Raw genomic sequence first — 16,119 nt, 5'->3', positions numbered from 1 at the left:
TTCCATGCAAGGCACCTGCAAGCTGAGGGTCTGCCAGCAGCCTGTGGGCACCTTGGCTCTCGGCGCTGGGACTGCAGACAGACAGAGGGACGAGCACAGCGCACACATGCACACTCTGGACAAGGGCAGGCATGGGGACGGCAGCTGGTGGGCCCAGAGGAATCAGGTGACTCAGGAGCCAAAACTGGTCCTGCTGGCCTTGTAGAAGCACTTTCCAAGGCTCGGCTCCACAGGCTGCGCAGCTTCTCTCAACTCAGCAGACACCCTCCACCTGAGCCCACGTCTGGGGACTCTGATCGAGCCTGTCTTGGACCACATCATCCACCACCAGCCCTTCAGTGCCTTATCTGCCTGCCCGGAATCCAGCCCCCAATCTGTTGGGGCCACGCCGCTTGGCTCTGGCCTCGCTGGACCCTGACCGTTCAGGAAAGCACCACAAAGAAATGAACGAACAAGAATGGGCTTCTCTTCCGAGGGCCAGCATCCATCCCTCACTGGAGCTGCATGCCCGCCCAGGGAGGGGTCAAGAGCCACGGCAGCTTTATTTTCTCCTTAGAGGGGAAGGGCTCAGAAAGAAAGCACAGGAAATGCTTGTTCCAACTTTTGCTGCTTATGTAACTGTACCACTTCTCTCTCTCTCTCTCTCTCTCTCTCTCTCTCTCTCTCTCTCTCACTCACACACACACACACACACACACACACACACACACACACACACACGTGTAGTAGTAACCAGCCATCCTCTGAAAGCAACTTTTAACAGAGGAATAGAAAAGTGCCAAGATCTTTCCAAGCATAAACCAATTTCCCCAGGGGACAATTGCATGATGTTACAGGCAACGGTTCCACCCCAGCCAGCATCCAGGCTTGACCACTAGGTACCGCCTGGGGCAGAAGTATTTTCTGGAGTGGAACCATGGCCGGGAAGATTCCTGGTTACAGCCCGTTCTGGGCTGGTTCTGAAAGTAACCAAAGTAACCTGCCACGGGATATCGGCGGATGTGAGTGGTGGGCGGATGTGAGAGGTGCTTTCAGCATCCGCCAACCGTACCAGAGGCTCGGAGCAGGCAGGATGGGAGGCCAGGATGGTGGCCTCAGCACATGCAAAGAAAGAAAGAAAGGAGCCTAGTGCATGTGGCTGGGAAGTGCATACGTAACAGGTACTCTAGCTTCTGCAGTCAGCTCTGGAGTTGTGGCAAAGCAGAATGCACCCATGCCACTCTCTGCCCTAACTTTGCAGAGCGGAAGGGCAGCAGTTCCGCCTGTTCCCCCACTCCCCTCCCCAGTTCAAATGGGCGAGAACCAGCCTTCAGGGAAGGAAAGGCCCACAATGCTGCACATGCTCAAGCCGCCTTGTCAACCCGTGCCCAGGGTCTGCAGGATCTGCCCTCCGCTTATTTTGATTGCTAGCCTGCCACAGATCCGCCCAGCGCTGGTCAGAGCAGCTGCTCAGCCCCCACAACTTCCTTCACTCGGAAAGGAGAGAGAAACGTTCCCAGGCAAAAGCCATTAAGCTCTCGCACAGAAGCAAGGCATGAGGCATAACCCGTGACCATTCCCCTCCCGAGCACCTGGGCCAGAGTTTTTTTTATCCCTGCGGAAAACAGCCGCAAGGGCAGAGGGCAGGGCCCCACCTGCTTACTTGTCGGGGGTGGCCCAATCCTGCTTCAGGAAAACAAGCATTTGGGCTGAGCAGATGCAGGGCCCAGTGGGCCCTTGGGGAGCTCCTGCCTGTTCCACCTACCTCTCTCCTGTCTTCTGCTGTTGCATGCACTGTGCGTGCAGAGTTGCCATCAACCAAGGTGGTGGCGGAGGCTTCTCTAAGCGGCTAATGCCCCCACTGCCATGTTGGTTGATGGTACACATACGTGGTCATTGGCGATCACTCGTGGCCGAGTAAGATTGTCTTCCAGGGTAAGGTCTTTAACAGTGGGTCCATAAGTGACTGTGGAGGCCAATTTAGGATCCACACAGCCTCCCACAGTGAGGACATCGGTTTCCAGATGGAAGATGGTCACGATGAGGATTTGCTTGACGTGCCTTCCGCTTAGCTTGTTTGTCCCTTTCACCCTGTACTCGTGCTTCTTCAAAGTCCATAGCACCTTTGATAATGGCCGACCTCCAATTGGGACGCTCATGGGCCAAGGCTTCCCAGTTCTCGATGCTTATGGTACATTTTTTTAGATTAGTTTTGAGAACATCTTTAAACCTCTTTTGCTGTCCACCGATATTCCGTTTTCCATCCTTAAGTTGGGAGTAAAGTAGCTGCTTTGGAAAACGGTGATCAGGCATTCGAACAACATGTCCGGTCCAACAAAGTTGATGTTGGAGGATCATTGTTTCAACACTGGTGGTCTTTGCTTCTTCCAATATGTTAACATTAGTCCGCCTATCTTCCCAAGTAATTTGCAGAATTTTCCGGAAGCAGTGTTGGTGGAATCTTTCAAGAAGTTGGGAGTGGCGTTTATAGATGGTCCATGTTTGACAGGCGTACAGTAAGGTTGGTAGTACAATGGCTTTGTAAATAAGCATTTTGGTCTCCCTGTGAATATCCCGATCCTCGAACACTCTACATTTCATTCGGGAGAATGCTGCACTCGCAGAGCTCAGACGACGCTGAATTTCAGCGTCGATGTCAGCTTTTACAGAGAGATGGCTGCCAAGATAAGAAAAGTGATCGACATTCTCCAGTGTCACACCATTAAGCTGGATTGATGGTGCTACAGAGGGATTGGTTCGCACTTGCTGATGAAGCACTTTGGTTTTATTGATGTTAAGCGAGAGGCCAAGCTTTTCATATGCTTCTGCAAAGACATTTAGTATAGTTTGGAGATCTTCCTCTGGATGGGCGGAGACTACATTATCATCGGCATATTGAGGTTCTATGACAGAGGTTGACATTACCTTACTTTTTGCTTTCAGCGTACTGAGATTAAAAAACTTTCCATCTGTTCGGTATGTGATTTCCACACCAGTGGGAAGTTTCCCCTCAACAAGGTGTAGAATCATGGCAATGAAAATAGCAAATAAGGTCAGAGCAAGGACACATCCCTGTTTGACACCTGATCCCACTTTGAATGGATCGTAGGAGGCGATTTGCGAGGATCTTTGCAAGGATTTTACCTGCGGTAGCTAGAACAGAGATGCCTCGGTAGTTCCCACAATCTATTCTATCACCCTTCTTGAAAAGAGTGATGATTATGGCATCCCTAAAGTCTTCCGGGATCTCCTCCCTCATCCAGATTTTTCCGATGAGTTTATGAAGTTGTTGTGTAAGTTCACGCCCACCTTCTTTAAAGACTTCAGCAGGAATCCCATCAGGTCCACTAGCTTTGTTGTTCTTCATATAATTGATGGCTTTACTGACTTCATCCAAATTAGGGGATACTGCAAGCTCATCTTTAATTTGTTGTTGCGGGATTTGCGAGAAGACCTCATCAGCCGCAATAGAGTTACGATTAAGGAGGTCATGGTAATGCTCTTTCCAACGCAGTGCAATAGACTCTTTGTCCTTTAGAAGTTTGGTACCATCTATTGAACGTAAGGGATTTGTAACGTAATTTGTTGGTCCATAGATGGCCTTTGTGGCATTAAAAAAGCCCCATACATCATGAGCATCTGCAAAATGCTGGATTTCTTGAGTTTTCTTTATCCACCAGGCGTTCTTAAGTTCTCTAGTTCTTCTTTGGACCTCAGCCTTTGCACTGGCATATATATATATATATATATTTAGCAGCATAGTTAATGTCTTTTTGCCTTATCTGGAAGGCTTCCCTTTTCTTGTCTCATTGTCATTCTCATCAAACCAGTCCTGATGTTTCTTAGTTTGGTATCCAATAGTTTGTTCACATGCTGCAATAATGGAAGTCTTCATATGCTATATGAGCATACATGCCTGCCATCAACCAAGACAGTGGTAGGAGCATTAGCCTGCACCACCATCTTGGTTGATGGCAGCCCTGCATGCACAGCACATGCAGCAGCAGCAGAAGACAGGAGAGAGGTAGGTGGAGCGAGCGAATGGGGGCCTGGAAGCTCCCTCCCTGCGATCCACTGCAGGGACTCTGCTGTGGATCCTGGAAGGGGAGAGCTACTCCCACCCTAACGAGGGGCCCTTCAGGGGGCCCCGGTCAGGGCCTGACTTGGCCGCCCTTTGGAGCCAGCTCTGCCAGTTACGAATTCTGCCTTTCACTGTACCTTTGCCAACCGATGCTGCTGCAATTCAAGTTGAGAACTCTGAAAGGTCCACCAACAAACATTTTGTTATTATTGATGATGATGGTGATGGATAAAACAGAGCAGTTATATAGTGCATCAGAGACCATAACCCCCCAAAAATGTGTCCCACGACACACTAGTGCATCGTGAGAGAATTGCTAGCTTGCTATAGGACTATAAACTAAATAAATAATCAGTGGCTCCCGTGAGCCCCATGTAGCCATCCAGAAAGGAGGCTGCCCAGGGCATCTCTGAATGAGTCACTGCACAGAATCTCCCTTCTTCCAGTCAGTCTCCTTTGGTAATTCTGCCTCATCTCCCAATAAAGAGGCACAATTGAGTGACAACACTTATAAAACAGATCAGAATTTTTACCCCCATGCTGCAAGGCAGGGGTGGAGAAACTTTTTTTCAGCTCAAGGTGCCGTATTAACTTGTGGGAAGGCTTCTGGGGGCCATATACTAGTGGTTGGCATGGCAAAAAGTCTGTGTGGCTTAATGCACACCACTCTTCTTCCCATTTTGGAAAATCTTCTGCCCCACATCCCTGGTCATGACTGGTGGGTGTCCTGAATCATCATGCCTGGCAGCCACCATCATTCATGGGGAAGTATCTTGAAGCAAGCCAACAGGGTCCCACGGCACTGAGGGGGTTGGGTAGATCCAAAATACCTTCAGTTCTGCCTGTATGCTGAATTCAGAGAAAATTACAGGAAGGATCCAAAAGCTGTTTTGCGGGTGCAAGAATTGCTCATATCAAAGCTTTTAGACTTTTTACTTTGGAAGATAAATACAGATTATCTCCCTGTTATATAGGAATTCCCCAAACAGTCCACACCAAGCATTGGCCTTCAGCTTCTATGGGTGTCAATATCCCCCCCCCCGAAAGTAACCTTCTATGACACTCTATTTCCCCCAGATGTTATTTTTGATACTTGAAAAATCTATGCCACTGGTTTTGGGGATGGGGGGAGAGAGACTGAGCGAGCAGGGAAAGGATTTTAAACGATAAATCATGTCAAAGGCTAAAGACTTGGAGGCATCACTGAGATTTTATCCAAAATATCTCATAAGGAAGAAATAAATACTCTTTTGGAGCAGTTTCTAAAAGAAATGAGAAATATTGGCACCTCATCAAAACTTCCGTAACCCTTCTTGAGAAAAGTAAGATCAGCGATCTGGCTTTGGTCAGGCACATCAGTTACTGCTGTCCCCTGGATAAGGCATGTGAAATGTCTGCACATTAACCAGGTTTGCAGATAGCTACATGCCTGGTTGCCTATTGTGAATGAAAGTGATCTCCAGGCAACGAGGCAGGGAGTCTTTACCACCACCCCAAAAAACTTATCCTCTCATAATAATTTAGGGCTGCAATGTTTAATTAGTTTGACTACAAATGTGTCCCAAGTAAACAGAAAACTAATTCTAAGATAATTAGATGAAATTATCATTAGCAGATAAATAGAAGATGATGCGATTATTAGTTTATCAGACCAACATACTATATTTGTAGTATAAGATGATGTGATGATTAGCATATATACTGAATTAAAGTTGATATACTTACAATCAAACTAAGATTTATTTAATGGCAGCACTAGCACTTTATAAAGCACTTAAATGTGTTGTATAACTGAGTAACGCAGGTTTGTGTGGACAGATGATTAATTTAAAAAAAACTAATTTATTACCAATATATTTGTTACTATTTCTGGAAACACATATTCTATCCTTCTGCTGGTCATACACAACACTTCAAATTGGCAGAATGCTTTAACAATCTGCATTTGGGTCCTTCCCAGCAGCCCTGTGGCAGGTTCACCATTTTACAGATGGGGAACCAAGGCTGAGAGACAGAGATTTGTCATGTAAGGCCAGCAAAGAGGTGTTCTAAATGTTACGGGGCAGCAAACTCCGGTTTGCTACCAAGCACGCTCTCGGCAGGCAGCTACAGCCACACTTAAAAAAAAATATATAGGCATGCACCTTAAAAACATAAAGGAGTTCTCAGTAGAACAAAACGTCAATCAGGAACAATCAGTGATCTAGTGAAAGCCACTTTGCACACTCTGAAACAAGATTGTTATAAATGAAATGTTGTTGATGAAAAAATATCTCTCAGCATGATTATGCCTTTAAATGAAAGTTTTCATACCTGATCCATGTCAGTGATACACCAAATTCAAATCAAACGAACTGCTCAACTCTCAGACGAAGAGCCTGCGATTCTACAAATTATACTACACGGTATATAGTATAAAAAGTCTGATACCCTGAACCTAAGCATTTCTCCCTTTTAATACTGATGCTTCCTGTCTTTTTAAATTAAATCTTAATAATAATAATAATAATTCTATTTGGGGCATTACCAAGTACCAACTCAGCTGCAGCAGCAGACATGTCAGGGTCACAAATGTACTTGCCACAGGTGTTCAGCACATCAAAATAACCTGGACAGCCTGGGAAGGATGGAATCACAAGCTTATCTCCTAACCAGAGAAATGTTGTGTCCTGATGTTGTTCTAACAACTTAGGAGTGTATTTCACAGGCAGTAACAAATGAACTGTGATCAGCCATCTGAAACAACCTACGGATAAAAAACTGTCATTGTGAGGTCAATACTAGCCACCCCATAAACCCTTTTAAAGAAAATCTAGGCTATTTCACCTTTGTCATCCAAAGATCCTGAAAAAGATAATATAGTAATATTTGATATGTGATATACAAGTTTTAAATACTCGCAGAAGGCTGCAAAACATGTACCTTATCCTTCTTTTGCTTTTTAGCAATTAGAAAACAAATTTAAAAAATCAATACATAAACAATAATTAATTAAACTCCAACCTACAACAATCAAAGTTTCCCACAAAATTTGCCTCTCATTTTAAGAACTGTACATTGACACTGGATTTTTTAGATAGACAGATAACAGTACACATTTATAAACAGCACATATCACCAACTTGGAAAATAATAGTAATAATAATAATGGTATTTCTTCAATAAGGCGAGTTGACACAAAAACATTACTCCATTGCCATACAGAAAGCAAGAGGGAAATCAAGAGGCTTATTCTAATAGTCAGCAAAATGAACTTACCTATACAACAATTTATTGCAACTTCAATTCCCGTACCACAGGTTCAGTTCAGGTTTTAATTTTTATAGCCAATTGCTGTTACAATATGAACATAGAACACTATGTATGTGTGTGCGCGTGTGCATGTGTAGATAGACAGACACAAAGGCCACTGATCCAATAGAACAGGAATAAAACCCAAAAAATACAAATGAACAACATTTAAAACAATTCAATTAATTTACAAGCTCCCCTTAACATTTGGCGCAAGGAGGATTCAAAAGGCCATTCTTATCTTTCTTGCAGCTAATGCATAAAAAGCTACCCTTTAGCTAATAAATTTATCCACATCAGCCAGCATCCATCTAACCTTAAAATCGTCTGGTTGATCTTCTAAGAAAGTCTGGACAGGGGGAAGAAACCTAGTCCTTGGTGAATTATATAAAGGGCAATATAATTTGTTAATATCACAAAGGCATCTGGTTTCAACCCACCCTCTTCTAACTACTGAATCAGGCAGACTGTTATCTTCTAATGGCTATGTCCCCATCCTCAAAAAAGTCTTGAGCAAAAGACCACTCCCCACCACATATGCATAACAAAAGCATCTAATCTACTGAACTGCACTTCCAAAAAATTATTTTATTGGTTCCGTACACTCTGTTGAGTCTGCGTGGGGTCAACATTCCATCTGTACAATGATATCATGTCTTCCTCAGATTCAATACATGGATAAATAGAAATGTATTAATGAGTGATATCCAGTGTCACTTATACACAGAGTAGAGGGGTCCCCAAACTGTTTCAGTCAGGGAGCACATTTCAAAATCTAAGAAACTTCCATGAGGCATCACAGCGCACCCATTTCACAGAAGAAAAATCTCCCTAAAAACAAGCAAGACACCTATAAAAAATCTATTATTTTTACTCAATGTATGGTATGGACTGCCTTCAAGTCAATCCCGACTTATGGCGACCCTATGAATAGGGTTTTCATGGTAAGCAGTATTCAGAGCGGGTTTATCATTGCCTCCCTCTGAGGCTGAGGGTCACCCACTGAGCTTCATGGCTGTGTGGGGATTTGAACCCTGGTCTCCCAGGTCGTAGTCCAACACTCTAACCACTACACCACACTGGCTCTCAAATCTTACTCTGAATTTACTTATTTATTTGCTCCATTATAGACAAGATGCTTTTGGAGTGTCTGTCTACAAGAAGTGCTGAATTTACAAACGCTGACAAAAAGGAGATACAATGTTCCCTACTACTTTTATGAATTGACTGCTTGTTTGGGAAACTGAAGCTGTTCCACACATTTGAAAACAACACATCTTTCACCATAAAAGAAACATGAACATACAAATCAAAGTATAAATGTGAGAGGAGCCATAACGGCGATCAGTTAAATTAAAATTAAAAATTCAAGCCAAAGCCAACGTAAGAAGGGCCCTTCTGCTAAGACCAAAAAGCACGTCTAGTCCAGCATCAATTACAGTGGCCAGCCAGATGCTCCTGAGAAGCCCATAAACAAGGCATGAACACGGCCTTCAACTGTAATTGTGGGTTGCAACCTTGCTGCCGAAGATTTTTAATCCAGCTTTGACCCTCTGCATCAGATGGGGTTCCTTTGACCCTCCAGACGTTGCTGAACTACAACTCCCATCATCCCTGGCTGTTAGCCATGCTTACTGGGGCTGATGGGAGCTGTAGTTCAGCAACAGGTGGAAGACCAAATGTTCCTCACACCTGATCTACAGTAACTTTAGATTCTCTTAGTTTTTGTCAATCTCTCAGTATGCCTGATAGGAAAATCTAAGCAACCTGACACTTGTGTGAACTTTCACCACAGATACTGGTCCAGTTCCCTTATATATGCACCATGGAAACCTACAATTAATGCCCATCATGCAAGAACCTTTCCTTTCGTGACAATGTGGCCAATCCTGCCTCTGCCTTTTCTACCGTGTACAGCACAGCCCCAATGGGATTCTCAGCCTCATCAAGAGGTTTATGCTGTTTAGATCATTCCCAGTTGGCTTCACTGAGCCTATAATAGGTCTGCTGAGTTTGCATTTGCAGACTGCGGAAATGTTTATCGGTGAGACGGGCTGAGAACCAGAGATTTCACCAACTATATCAATTTCAAACTTACAGGGTGGGCTTTTGACTTTTGATGTTCTCCCTCCACCCGAGATATCTACTGCCAATCTAGCTTCGGGGTCTCTATCAGTAAAGAAACTGACCACTTTCGGGCTCAACTCCACCACTTAATTTGGCCCTCATTATTCCTTTTGGTGCTGAACAGTGAAATTAGTCACCAAGAGGAGGATCAGGACTACTCTTTGCAAGCTCACAATTCCATCGCCATTCTCCGTTCCAACATTATTGGAAAAAGATTACAGTTAACTAGGAAATAAAGGAATTTGGGCCACGCTCCTGACATCAAACACTCATTAATAATCCCATGCTCACAAAGGGTAGGAACATTGGAAGTCCAACCACTGATCCATCTTGCTTAGTTTGTCTGCACTGACCGGCAGCAGCTCTCCAGCGTTTCAGGCAGGGGACATATCCAGCCCTCCCTGAAGATGCCAGTGACTGAATCAGGCCCTTCTGCATGCCAGCCAGATGCTCCAGCCTTTCCCCTGCAGACTTAGATCTGTAGAAGCCATGGGTTACATAAAACATATTTAATATAAAAATTAAGCACCCAGGATGCAAAGTTATCAGTACTTATTTAGTACCGGTGGGTTTGTTTATAGCCAATGAGATTGCTCATGCACTCCAACACACAGAGAAAAATTGTACCTGCTCACCACAGTCATCATCCAAAGGCGGCAATTTAAGCATGAAAGAAAACCCAATTAATTAAAATGCCAAGACTACATGCCAAGATCTGGCGATGTGGCTCTCCCAACAGGTAAAGGCCAAAACCAGTTGAGGGTTTTTCCAGGTGGGAGGAAAACTGCTTCCTCAATGGAAGTGGAACATAAATGTTCTTGAAAGAACAAGTGACTCTTTGCGTCGCAGAGAACTTATCAGGCAAGCAGAGAAGCAACAGGTTATGTCATGACAGCTCTCATCTGAGATTTAAGCCACAACTTCAAGACACAACTGAGATTTTAGACAAGTATTTCAAAATAATTGAGATCTAACAGGTGAGAAGATAAGCGCATCACACACTTTTTCATTCTGTCTCAAGATAGAGGTCTGCCTAAGTTGAAAATCTGCCTCCTGTAAGCCCACCCACCCCGATACCTACACAATAAAGGACAATATTTTGCTGATTTGGTATTTCTGATTCCCTGGTATAAAGAGGGGGACAGGGTTATCTAGGCTGGAAATTAGAAAAACAAACCAGGAACATGATAGAAGCTTACAAAATTATGCATATTGTGGAGAGAGAGAGAGAGACAGAGACAGAGAGGTATGTCTCCCAGTATTAGAACTTAGGACCATCCAACACAGTCTTCCCCAACCTGGTGCCCTCCAGATGTTTCGAATCTACAGGGCACTGGGTTGGGGAAGGCTGCCCAATGTAACCCAATCCACAGAAGAATCAGGACAGACAAAAGGAAAAACTTCTTCATACCACATGTAATTAATGTACGGAAATCACAGACCTAAAATGTGGCAGTAACTGTCGACTTAAGAGAGCTTTCCAGAGGGGTTAGACAAATTCGGTAAGGAGTTCTATCAATGGATCCTAAATAAATAAACCAACCTTCCTTTGCCCACTTATATTGATTTCTTTATTCATTTATTATTAGCCTTAACTGTATTTTAGTAATTTTGTAGATGTGGCTGTTGTAAATGCCTTATGTAAGCTACTTTGGGGGTTGCCTGTGATGGAAAGGAGTATGCAAGAGCTTTGAATAAATATAAATAAATAGGAATAAATCCTATGGCTATCTGGGCCCCCAACGGTCAGAGGAAGTGTATCTCTGAACGCTGCTGGAGAGGAGACAGCTTTTGTCTTCTTACTGTGCTCCTGAACTTCACCACCGCACAGGTGCCATCTGGTTAGCCACCTTGGAAAGCAGGATGCCAGACTAGACTGACAGGCCTTTGGCCAGAGCCAGCAGGGCTCCTGTTATGTTCTTAAGCAGGGGTTGGGGGAACCTGCACCCATCCAGATGTTGCTGGATTCCAACTACCATCATCCTTGACTGTTTGCCAACCTGGCTGGGGCTGATGGGACCCCAAAGACATCCAGAGGACTGCTGGCTCCCCTCTCCTTGTGCTTATGGGATGAACCCCTTGGAGATGGAGACTGGGGTGGGAAGACTGGAATCCCCTTGGGGTGCTGGACGCCACCCTGGGTTTGTTAGGTGGTTCTGTAACTTCAGGGACCATCCTGTTGGGCCTGAGTTCAGGAGGCACCTAAGGAAGCATGCAAGGGAGATGAACCCCGTCCAACTCAGCATCTGCACAGCTGGTGCAGGAAATCTTTGGCCCTCCAAATGGTGCTGAATTATAACCCCCATCACCCCTGGCCATTGGCCATGCTGGCTGGGGCTGATGGGCCTTGTAGCTCAGCCACATTGGGAGGACCAAAGGATCACACATGCTCCACGGTTTCATGGATGTCCCTTGAGCTATGGTTGTGTGAGTTGGAGGAGATGTCCACTGCATGTCCCCAACACCCCACTTCTTTCTACGCCCCCAGCCCAAAGCCAAACATTCTTGTGCATCCTGCTGGTATCTCAGAGAACAGATGGAAACAAAGGTCTATCTGAGTCAGTGTTCTTTAACCCTCAGCTCTCCAGATGTTGCCTGCTTAGCCAATGGTCAGGGAGTGGTGAGTGCCCCAGTCGCAACAACATCTGGAGGGCCAAGGTCTAAAACCACTGCACTAAGTCTTCCTACATAGGCCAACCCTATGCATCTGGTACTCTGAGGTAGACTGTCCCTGATCATGGAGGTTCCATTTGGCAAAGAGCCACCCCGCCCCCTCTACCATTTGCCTATCCCAGGGGTGCTGCAACAGGTAGCAAGATTATTTAAGGGGCCCACCGACATCCACAGCAATTTTCAAGAGCTCCATTGAGGGAGAATTGGAGAACCGCTGTTTCAGAGCCAGCACAGCCAGGCTCGGGGGTGGAAGTTGAAACCCCCCCCCATTCCCGGGTACATCTAGTGGCCGCGAGTTCCAAAAGCGCTTCTGCCCATCCTTCCTTCCGCCTGTCCTGCGACGCCTCAGCCTGGAGGAATCCTCCTCTCCCTCCCTCCCTCCCTCTCTCCGGGGGAGGGGCAGAAGTCCCCCCCACTCCCTCTCCCTCGGAAGCGGGGAGGAGTGGGCTCACCCCCTCCCCGACAGAGCAGCAGCGCGGCTCCTACCCCCACCTCCCGTCCCGTCCTCCGCCGACGGTACTCACAGCGCGACGGTGGCGGCCGGGAAGGCCGGGCCGGGCAGGCGCTGCAGTCCCCGGGCGGCGCAGTCCACGGCGCAAGGGGCGGCGGCGAGGCTCCGGCAAGTGCATTCGGGGCCGCAGGGCTGGCAGCTGCGGGCGGTGGCCGGCGCCAGCCCGCCGCCCAGCAGGCAGCAGAAGAGGCACCAGCCCGGCCAGCCGGGGGCGGCGGCGGCGGCGGCGTCGAGGCTGCCCCAGCGGCGGCTCCCCGCTCTCCGTGGCCGGAGGCAGCGCCCAGGAGGCATCGCTTCAGCGCGGGCATGGCATGGCCGCTCCGGCCGGGCCGCCCCTTCGCCTCCTCGCCTAGCAGCGGCCCGCGGCGAGCATGGCCGGCCTCCCGGAGCCCCTGCCGCCGCCGCCTCTTCCCGCTTCCCCTCGGCGGCTGCCGCTGCGCTCTGCCACCCCGGGACGCTCGCGCTTCTCCGCCCCAGCCAGCCAGGCAGCCCTCCGAGCGGGCCTCGCGTCCGCCTCCCGCCCCGCCGTCGCCCTGAAGCAGCAACAGCCTCCGCCTCCTTCCCAGCCCCGTCGGGGCGCCCAGCCAGCATTCCACCAGCGCTGCTCCAGGAAGGAAATCCAGGCCTGCCCGGCCAAGGCAGCGCCCGAGCCAGGCGGCGGCGGCGGCGGTGGCGAGGTGACCCTTCCAGCAAAGCCCCGTTTGGGGGCGCCGAGCCCGCCGGGTGGAACCGGAGCTGCCGCGCTCCCGGGAGGCCCGTCCGGCCCCCATCCTGAGCTGCCCCGCCTCGCTGGGGCAGGCTAGGGGGGGCCGTGGTCGTTTTCAGAAGCTCCCCACCTCCAGGTGCGACCCCAAGAAAGTCAGCGGCAGGGCATCTACCTTTGGGGCAGAAAGGCCCAGGGTTGATCCTCACCCCACCGCACCCTACCGCATCTCCAGGTAGGGCTGGGAGAGACTCCTGCCTGGGTCCCTGGAGAGCAACTGCCCGTCAATGTAGACCAGGGATAGATAACACGGTGCCCTCCAGATGTTGTTGGACTACAGTCCCCCCCCCTCACATTGGCCATGATGGCTGGGGCTGATGGGAGTTGAAGTGCAGCAGGTTCAGGCCCACGTGGCCTTGACTACCCCTGGCGTGGCCAAGACTGAGCTACTTGGATCAAGGGTCTGATTCGGTGTAAGGGAGCGCCCTATGTTTCCGGGCAGAGCACCCGCTTTGCATGCAGAAGGCCCCAAGTTCAGTCCCCAGTGGCATCTCCCGGTAGGGCTGGGAGAGACTCCTGCCTGGGTCCCTGGGGCTGCTGCCCGTCAGTGCAGACAGGAATGGACTGCTGCTCTGATCCAGTACCAGACACCTTCCTAAGTACTTTATGCTCAGAGAAACAACAGCCCCTCCCTTCTTGTTTCCTTCCTCAGTGTCTAGTGCACAGATGTAGACTGCTGTGGAATGTGGAGGTTCCACTTTGCTGGCCCGGCTGCTAGAGGTAGCCAGCTAAGAACTGCCTTGCTGAATTAACGCAAATGGCCAGCTAGTCCAGGATCCTGGTTTCCAGTGCTGGCCAATGAAGTAGCTTTGAGAAGCCCCCAGGCAGGGCAGGGTAACAGTAGCCCCCCTGTATTCAGTTGTCCACAACAAATCAAATCAAATGTATTATTACGGCCGGAGACCACAATATTAAAACAATAAAACATAATCAAAATTCAAACATCCTCAAGGAAACTATACAAACTGCAATCAAAAACCCAGCTACCAAACCTTTGAACGATGTTAATTGATCATCACTCTATGACGTATCGTGGCCGCTGCACAGAAAGTGGACACTTTAACGGTGACCTGAAGATTCCCATCAGGCAAAAGATGCTCCACATAAAATGCATAATCTCTGCCCGGAGTTTGGTGGTGGTGGTGGTGTTCACAGCATTCCAATAGTTTGGGGTGCTTTATAAGGAAGCTGCTGCCATATGGAGTCAGACCATTGGTGGATCTAGCTCAGTAGTGTCTCAGTTCATAAGGGGAAAGGCAGTCCGTGAGATATTGAGGTCGCGAGCTGCATAAGGCTTTATAGGTCAAACCAGCACTTTGAATTGAACCCAGAAATTGGTATCCAGTGTAGCAGTACCAGAATTGGTGTTATGTGTGTGGACCGACTTACCCTACTCAACAATCTGGCCAGCGAATTCTGCACCAGCTGCAGTTTCTGAACTGCCTTCAAAGGCAGCCCCACGTATAACTCATTGCAGTAGTCTAACCTAGGAATTAGTTCAAAAATCTCTGAACTAACTCCTTTGTAAAATGAACTTTCCAGCCCAGGGGTCAACAACCTTTTTGGATACCAGTGGGCAGCCTTCAAACTTTGAGAGAGTGCTGTGGGCACCAGTCACAAAATGGCTGCCGTGGGGCATGGCGTAGCACAACATGGCTGCTGTAGACAGCATGGCATAACATAGTCTGGGAGTTATTACCAGCTTACCTGGAAGTAAGCCCCATTGAACACAGACTTATTTCTGAAGTAGAGATGCATACCTCATTGTACTGTTAAGTTAACTATACAGTGAATTCTTAATAAGTGCCTGGACATCAGCTCCTGGCCATCAGGAGACAAATTCAGCACCAAACTGCACGTTTCATTTGAAAAGTGAGCTTAAACTGTATACATTTGTTTTATAGAAAAAGCAGCATCAGAGCCCTACACCATTTCCCAGTTGAAAAATTGACTCTTCCCCGACTCCTGTAAATTGTCCTTTTGGAAGCAAATAACAGCTGGGGGTGGGTGGGGAGGGTGAGATTTTTGGTAGGAAACCGGTGTGAGGCTCCAATCCAGCTTGGAAGCACATCCAGGATTGGGATCGCCACAGTCAGTTTTTTCTCTCCAAAATTGGGCAGTTTAAACATGCTTTTTTTAAAAAAATAAAAACCAGCAATCCCAAAACATAATTAGCACAAACCGTCTGGCTTGCAGATACTGATGTCCTTTTAATGCATGACATTTGTGTTTTCGCCACAGGGGGGCAGATGTCTACCGATACTGACCATTGACAAATTGCCACATGTCTGGAAACAAAGGTACCTCCAGCCCTGCAGGGGATGTTATTGCAAACCAGCCTCTCCTAATCTGTTGCCCTCTAGATGGTTTGGACTGCAACTCCCATCAGCCCCAGGCCGCATGTGCATGAGAAGCTGGGGCTGATGGGAGATATAGTCCAAAACATCTGGAAGGCACTAGACTGAGGAAGGCTGACATAGGAAGAGCCTGGCTGCTGGATCAAGCCCAAGGGGGCCCATCTAGTCCAGCCTCCTGTTCTCACAGTGGCCAACCAGATGCCCCAACGGGATGCCCAAAAGCAGTCCTGCAATGGCGGGATGTTCTCGTATGTCTTGACCTTTTAGGTTCTAAACATGGCTAGATTTAGGCCACATTCACACCATACATTTATTCCACTATTATTCCACTTGTGTA

At 47.8% G+C, this 16,119-nt stretch overlaps 1 protein-coding gene across 2 annotated transcripts in view; it reads right to left on the bottom strand.

The window, feature by feature from the left end:
• PKD1 (polycystin 1, transient receptor potential channel interacting) overlaps nucleotides 1-13,434 on the bottom strand; it is a 112,291-nt gene extending 98,857 nt beyond the window's left edge. Inside the window, exon 1 of one of the 2 annotated variants that reach the window (XM_061600036.1) lies at nucleotides 12,676-13,434. In XM_061600036.1, coding sequence (XP_061456020.1) covers nucleotides 12,676-13,253 — 578 coding nt within the window. In that variant the 5' untranslated portion in view covers nucleotides 13,254-13,434. Of the gene's footprint in view, nucleotides 1-7,318; nucleotides 7,338-12,675 lie in introns of those variants that run through there. The other variant, XM_061600037.1, reaches the window with a different exon arrangement.
• Nucleotides 13,435-16,119: the final 2,685 nt, after the last annotated feature.

The sequence above is a fragment of the Rhineura floridana genome, chromosome 17 (genome assembly GCF_030035675.1).
Source record: "Rhineura floridana isolate rRhiFlo1 chromosome 17, rRhiFlo1.hap2, whole genome shotgun sequence".
Classification (NCBI taxonomy): Eukaryota; Metazoa; Chordata; class Lepidosauria; order Squamata; family Rhineuridae; genus Rhineura; species Rhineura floridana.
This window is presented reverse-complemented; position numbering and strand designations above follow the sequence as displayed.